Raw genomic sequence first — 7,689 nt, 5'->3', positions numbered from 1 at the left:
CTCTTCTCCTCCTTCTTCTCCTCCTCCTCTTGCTGCTGGAGCTCGGCCCTCTGGTCCTGCCGCATCTCCTCTTCCTGCCCACACCGACACCACACACCCCTGTCACTACCTCCTCCTCCTCCTCCTCGCCGGTACCACCTCGCCACTCCTCCTCCTCCTCCTCCCATCTCTCCAGCCTCACCCTCACCCCTACTCCCCCTCACCCTCCTCGTCGTCGTCGTCGTCGTTGTTGTCGTAGTCGTTGACCTCCTCCCGAGCACGAAGTCTTCAGGGTCCGGGGGTTCCCGGTAGCGTTCGGAGAGCTGGTGGATGTACTGGAGGCCCAGTCCCCGCCTGCTGCTTCTGCTGCTGCTGCTGATGGTGGTGGTGTTGGTGGTGTTGGTGGTGGTGGTGGTTGTAGTTGTTGTGGTGATGTTGTGGTCATCGTCGATGATGTTGTTGGTGTTGTTGTTGCTGGTCGTGGTGGTGACTTCCATGCTTGTGTGTGTGTGTGTGTGTGTGTGTGTGTGTGTGTGTGTGTTGTTCAGAAAGACGGTTAAAAAAAAAAAAGAAGCAGAACTCACAACCAAAAACCAGAGTTCATACAGTTCACAACAAAAAAAATGCTGAAGTTCACAACTTAAAAGCAGACTTCATAGCCAACAGACCACCATAAAAGAAAAAGGAAAAACACTGTGTCACTGAGGGACGATCGGAGACCATACTACCTACAGGCACTGTCACCATTTCTGAGGCAGGAGGTGAAGGGGGGAAAAAAAAAAACAGGAAAAAAAAAAACAACAACAACAATTTTTAAGGGTTAAGAAAAAGTTCAAACACAACAAAGAAACAAACAAAGGAAGAAGGGTCTCTTTGTTCCTGTGAACAAGACGTGCAAGTTACATAACAGGATCCAAAGTGCTGTACTGTTGATTCCAGACGCGTACAGTGTTCACCAATAAATGTGCACCTTGCATACTGTACTGCTGTATAAAAGAGACCGAATTCTGAAACTGTGAACTGAACCGGCTGCCTTACCATAACATCCTTATCATGATTTTTTTTTTTTTTTTTTTTTTAAACCTACATACCCGTCTGTCTACCTGCCTGCCTATCTATCTAACACGTATGTACCTACCTACCTACCTACCTATCTGCCTGTCTCAGTGTCTTGTCTGCCAACCTACCTTCAAACTACCGACATATCTATTGCATTTACAGAATGATTCCAGCACTGTCCCACTTCCTAACCCTCCACACACCAAGTGTTTTTTTGTTGTTGTTTTTTTGTTGTTGTTGTTTTGTTGTTGTTGATTGTTCTGTCCTGTTAGTCCACTGTGGACACACTGTAAAACTTACGAGGATTAATTTCACACACACACACACACACACACACACACACACACACACAGAGAGAGAGAGAGAGAGAGAGAGAGAGAGAGAGAGAGAGAGAGAGTCTTACAACGTTTTACTTCATCAATGAGAAGATGAAATGATATTAAATAAAACAGAAGAACGAAGGAATCCTCCCATCCACTACAATATATTATATATATAAAGAAAAAAACTGAATTAAATAAAAAAACAAAATACGGGTTGATGTTAAAGAATTATCACATTCTGTATCTGCCCAATTTATCATGAATGCTGGCCTTGTTCTAAACAGGGTGATTTTAGAAATTATTTATTTAAAAAACAACAACAACTAAATAACAAAAATCGAAAATCGAAATGAAAATAAAGATAAAATAAAACAAAACACTGTCAAATGTGTCGCCTTTGATCTACCACTTCAAATGCTTCCATATTCCAGACTTTCGACAAATAATTCTGTAAACATCCGTTCAGGAAACGCAAAAACGTTCATATAGTTCCCACAAGGAACAGCTGGAATATATCAATAAAATAAATAAATAAATAAATAATCCAACACCTCCACACAAAGTCCGATTCGTACTTCCAGCTGAAATCTGTGACAAGTCAGAAAGTAGCCACGCACACACACACACACACACGCGCGCGCGCGCGCTAACACACACTAACGCAACTGACGGGGGGTGTAACAGGCATGTACACCTGAAAGAGAGAAAGAGAGAAGGGGAAATAACAACCAACCAGCACCCCTAACTATGGAAGTGTTCCGACACTGGCTGTGACACTAGCAAATGACAATGCTCTCTTTGCCTCTGGTCAGGAGCCAACCCTTCCCGTGGCCCGTGACCTATAGTTCGTTTCACCTTGCCCTTTAAACCCTTTTATATGGGTGAATGTATATATATGGACGTCCCAACGCTGACTGCCCTATAACCAACTTGACTGAGAGAGTGGGGGGGTGTAACTTGGACAAGACACTCTCCACTGTACTAAAATTCTAGCCCAGATAGTCGGGACAGTAGTTGCTTCCTCTGCTGTCCTGATAATTATAGTCTTAGTCGGACACGACTGACTATTATACATGCATATGGATGGATGGATGGATGATGGCAGGTTCCTCGGATCCGACGATCATTGAGAAGAAGATCCTTGGTGACAAGCCAAGTTCTTTTTTTTTTCTTTTTAACTATTCATTTTCAATTTCAAATGGATAATTCGATAAGCAATCAAAATAACTTGCCTCATTTCGGATTGTTGTTGTTGTTGTCGTTGTAGAGAAAACGTAAATTGTAATAGAGACATTACAATGTATAGAGGAAAAGGTTGCGAATACACTAATATGTGGTTAAGGTGGGGATTAATATCAAGTAATCAGAGAATCTACATACCAGTGGGACTTCATTACTTTGTAATGGACTGACATACTGGCTGTATTTGCAACACATTGCTTCGAACTGGAGTTACAATCAATCAACCCTCAAGGGGAAAGTCTTTTACTTAAATGTATTTCCCCATTTGTGTTGTCACAAATTTCTGGTTTGTTTTCAACATGTCTTGTTTTCAATTTCAAAAATCGATTTGACACAAGACTGACGACATCGGCCTTTTTTTATATATATATATATATAAGGGAGGAGGAGCGGGGATGTTTTTAGTGTTTTTGTTGTCGGCTTAAATCACAGATTGACGTTTACATTTGGGCCAACAGCAAAGTGAGAGCTGTATTATCAATGGTTTCTCTAGTCAATGGGAAACCATTTACAGCTTAGTCTTTTGTGAAGGACTATGACTTTCAAACTAGGAGGCAAAATTGCACTGGCTCTTAGTGCTGCAGCCTTGTGGGCTAGTGGGCTTTTGGGGAACCATCCCAACGCCGACTGTCCTAAAACCCTCTTGGCCGAGAGAGTGGGGATGTACTTGGGCAAGACACTCTCCACTATAATCAAATTCTAGCCCAGATAGTCGGGACAGCAGTTGCCTCCTCTGCTGTTCTGATGGTCATAGTCGGACACGACTGACTATCATATATATGTTGTCAATTTGCGGAGTTCCCGGGAGGGTAGGGGTGCATGAAAAGAGAGGGAAGGTTGGGGGGGGGGGGGGGGGGGGGGAGAGAGAAGGGCACTGGATGTGTTCACAATGATGTATATATGCAGGTCGAGCCAGTCTGACAGAGATTTTGCGACTTGGTACGGCACAGAGTTACCATACTGTTGTAACTGCTGCAACACCAACAACCGGTAAAAGGTAACAAAACTCTCGTTTACGATTTACTTTTTCATTTTCATTACAGACTTACGCCTTTACTCTGGGTTTTCTTTTGTTTTCTTTAATTTTATTTGTTTGGTTGGTTTTTGGGGTTGTTTGTTTTTTTTTCCTCCATGCACAAAATATGAACCCCAATTTTCATGGAGTTGTTTGGGGTCTTTTTTTTTTTGTCTTTTTTCTTTTTTTCTTTTTTTTTTCTTCATGACCAGGTCGCCGGAAACAAACTATACTGTTTCCAGGACAGCCACATTGCCAGTGGTTCCAGCCTTCAACCATGCAGGTCCAGGGGAACCCGCCACTGTCAAGCAGAAAGGACGAAGGAAAGAAAGAAAGAAAGAAAGAAAGACAGAAGTAAGCCCCCAAAGTGCTATACCGACCATTTCTGCCTTTGTGGTCCGGACAAGATAGGCCTAAGAACACCCCCTCCCCATTCCTCCCTTCTTTTCTTATGTGTGTGTGTGTGGAGGGGGCGGGAGGTGGGTAGGGGTACGGGTAAGAAGAGACGCAAGCTACTACTATCTACCAACCCAAGCCATTCACTAGAGGTAAACTGAAAAGCCTGTTAGCGTCTTTCTTGGTCCGTTTTTTGTAGGGTGGGGGTAATTGTTGTGGAAGCTCTATACCCGACTCGACGACACGAAACGCTATATACAGCGGCGGTTATTCTTGACTCTGTGTTTAAAGTTTCCGAGTGACTCCATCCACGCAACTGACAAGTACTGTCATGATGCCTCTTTTCAGTTGAGACAAAGACAAACACGTACGACACGTACGCACGCACCTTCTACTGCAATTACAACTACACCACACACACTCTTCAAGCTGAAGCTGCTTCAGCGTTTCCAATCAGCGTGCATACGTGCAACTTTTTTCTTTTCTTTTTTAAAACTTTTTGAGTAAAAAAAAAAATACAGAAACTTTGTCGTTATGGGCTGCAACATCGAACGTCCACTCAACGGAGGTAAATCAGTTTACGTACATAATTATAACCGTGAGAAGCGAGAGGGCGGGGGCGTGTGTGTGTGTGTGTGTGTGTGTGTGTGTGTGTGTGTGTGGTATAGTAGTAATTGTAGTAGAGGTGGTGTTGGTATTGGTGATAGTACTTTCATTTAACGTCTTCATCCACATGTGCGTGCGTGCATGCGTATGAGCGAGTGCAATTGTGCGTACGCTTGCGTGCGTGCATGCGTGCGTGCGTGCGTGTGTGTGTGTGTGTGTGTGTGTGTGTGTGTGTGTGTGTGTGTGTGAAAGCGGGGACCAGAATGTGTTCATACGAATGTCCTAAAACGGCTGTGTAACGTTAACCCTTATGTAACGTTAACCCTTATGTAACGTTAACCCTTCGTTGTTGTTATTCTTCTTGTTGACGTTGTTGTTGTTGTTGTTGTTGCTGATGCTACTGTTGTTGTCACTCCTAGTATTATAATTGTTGCTGTTACTGTATTTTCCATATGTTTAGCCAACACACACCGAAGACATTCCAAGGATCATGCGTTGTATCATATAGTCTTGTTGGTTGGAGAAGATTCGTCGGGATCTTTGCACGCACGTATGCGCATCCACGAATGTTCTGTCTCCAATACAATGCTTTCTGCTATCCCGCTCACCCCTCCCCCCCCCCCCCCCTCCTCTCCCCCATTCTGTACTCTCCACGCCCCCTCCTTCGGTCGGTCAGATTTTGGTGTGTGTGTGGGTTTTTTTTCGTAATCGACTGTGCATAGTGCAATAATATTTCAAGTTTGGTATGATTTCCTGTTCCGGCGTTCATCGTTTTCACCTGCTCATCATACGTTTATATATATATATATGGAGGGGTGTGTGTGTGTGTGTGTGGGGGGTGTAATATATATATATACATATTAAGTACATGCCAGTCAGAAATGGGATTTTTACACCTTTCTGTCTGGGCGTCAAATCAGACTCAAAAGCACAACAACGACAATTCATAACATGATGACAATCGACACGTTGTTTGTTTGATTGTTTCTCTCTCTTAACATTTAAGCTATTTATCATGAAAATTTGAAGAAGGAGAAGAAGAAGAAGAAAAAGCTTTTGAAGCTTGCGTTCCACCGTAACTTTGTGCCGACCTTCACACACGCACACACAACAAACACACATGTGGGACTCGTTCAGGGAGAGCTATGCTTCATCTCACCACCACCGTATAATACGCAGAAGGGCAAAAAGTCAGCTAAAGGGTGCGCAAAAAGGAGGGGAGAACCCGCGCAAACTACAAACACAAGATGTGGCCGTGGTCTTGGAGCCGATTTTTCTGATGAAAACCTCATCCACTGGACCTGATTTCCGATGAAAACCTCATCGATTGGTACTGATTTCTGATGTAAACCTCATCGATTGGTACTGATTTCTGATGTAAACCTCATCGATTGGTACTGATTTCTGATGAAAACCTCTTCGACTGGAACTGATTTCTGATGAAAACCTCATCGATTGGTACTGATTTCTGATGAAAACCTCTTCGACTGGAACTGATTTCCGACGAAAAAAAACCCACAAACAATCCATCTAGATGTGTGCTGTCTCAAAACAAAAAGGTACGGTGTGTCATTGTCATATTCAGTGTATTTGAGATTGATAACATTATTCAGAATAATAACTATGTCTCCAACTATGATACAAACATCTTAATCTGGCCTTAGAAAGGTGCTTTCTTGCTCTCATTATCATGAATACCATCATTATTACCAATATATTTGTTGTTGTTGTTGTTGTTAGTATTCTTCTTTCTTTTTTTTAATTTTTATGTACATGTACAATTGTTCTGTTCATTGGGAAATAATACTGAGGATTTCTATGGGTTAAGGGAATAAGAGGGGGACAGAAAAAGTAAGATACACTGTGTGTCATCCACTCTGAATGTTTTTGGGTAGGTCTATGTATATAATTATGTTCCTTGACAAAAGTCCGATACATTTATCGAAACTGGAATCAATCAACATACACTTTGTCTGTTGCTTTACTCCTAAACGTCAGCTGACTAACTATTCAGTATCCCACTGGTTGGCCAGATAACGTGTTTGACAGCTTATAGATTTTCCTGGAATAATGTGGTTTGACTTGTTTACTTACTTGTTACTTAATTCCATGTTATGTTTTAAGAGAGGAAATTTGTATTTTACACAGCAATGCACAGTTTCTTAATGGCATGTTTGAATAACTAGAAATTCCACTGCATGTTAGGAATCCACTGGCAAAACAACCTCAATAAAGAACCAACAACAGTTCTGAAACAGAATAAATAATTACAGAATAAATAGCATGTATGGTCCAAATCAAGATTTTTTTTTTTTTTTTATCAAATAGGGAAGGGAATCAACTACAGCAGTCATACCTGTGCTATGTTCTCCACCATTACATTGCCTCAACAGCAGTAACATACCAAGTAAATAAATAAATTTGTAAAGATCACACATTACCTGGCTGATAAAAAGTTTTACACTAAGGCATTCACACAAATGTAAACAAAACATGTAAAGAGAGATGTGTTGTTTTGTTGTTGTTGTTTTGTGTAATATTATTATTATTAGTAGTATTTTTATGTATTTATCTTAATTTTTTATTTATTTTATTTTATTTTATTTTTGTTATTTTTGTTATTTTTTGTTATTTCATTTATTTATTTATTTATTTTATTTTATTATTTCTTTTTTCTCAAGGCCTGACTAAGCGCGTTGGGTTACACTGCTGGTCAGGCATCTGCTTGGCAGCTGTGATGTAGCGTATATGGATTTGACCGAACACAGTGACGCCTCCTTGAGCTACTGATACTGATACTGATACTGAAAGAGAGATATGAGGTCAAATCAATGTAAAGCAAATCCTAGTGAAAATGATGAAAACATCATCATAATAAATTCAACAACAAAAACATCAGTCATCAGCAACAAGTAAACCAGCAACAGTGGTAAACTAAACCTTCAATGTCACACCAAACAAATCATTAACCAAAAACAGCACATCAGTATATTGTAAATTATGTGTTTGTTTTCTAAGAATCAGAAAAATACCAGGTGGATGATGGGGTTGTGGGGGGGAGGGAGGGAG

General features: G+C 41.2%; 1 protein-coding gene and 1 long non-coding RNA gene across 15 annotated transcripts in view; one reads left to right on the top strand and one right to left on the bottom strand.

Annotated features, from left to right (window-relative positions):
• LOC143301409 (uncharacterized) overlaps positions 1-7,689 on the bottom strand; it is a 244,317-nt gene that overhangs the window by 71,873 nt on the left and 164,755 nt on the right. For all 14 annotated transcript variants that reach the window (XM_076615677.1, XM_076615673.1, XM_076615678.1 and 11 more), the window contains one exon: positions 1-74. This exon is cut by the window's left edge and continues 14 nt beyond it. In XM_076615677.1, the coding sequence (XP_076471792.1) occupies positions 1-74 (74 nt within the window). The remainder of the gene's footprint in view (positions 75-7,689) is intronic.
• Positions 5,936-7,689, top strand: part of LOC143301411 (uncharacterized) — a 157,653-nt gene continuing 155,899 nt past the window's right edge. Inside the window, exon 1 of the long non-coding RNA XR_013057778.1 lies at positions 5,936-6,179. This is a non-coding gene — a long non-coding RNA (uncharacterized LOC143301411). The remainder of the gene's footprint in view (positions 6,180-7,689) is intronic.

This window comes from Babylonia areolata, chromosome 27, assembly GCF_041734735.1.
Source record: "Babylonia areolata isolate BAREFJ2019XMU chromosome 27, ASM4173473v1, whole genome shotgun sequence".
NCBI classification, from domain to species: Eukaryota; Metazoa; Mollusca; class Gastropoda; order Neogastropoda; family Buccinidae; genus Babylonia; species Babylonia areolata.
This window is presented reverse-complemented; position numbering and strand designations above follow the sequence as displayed.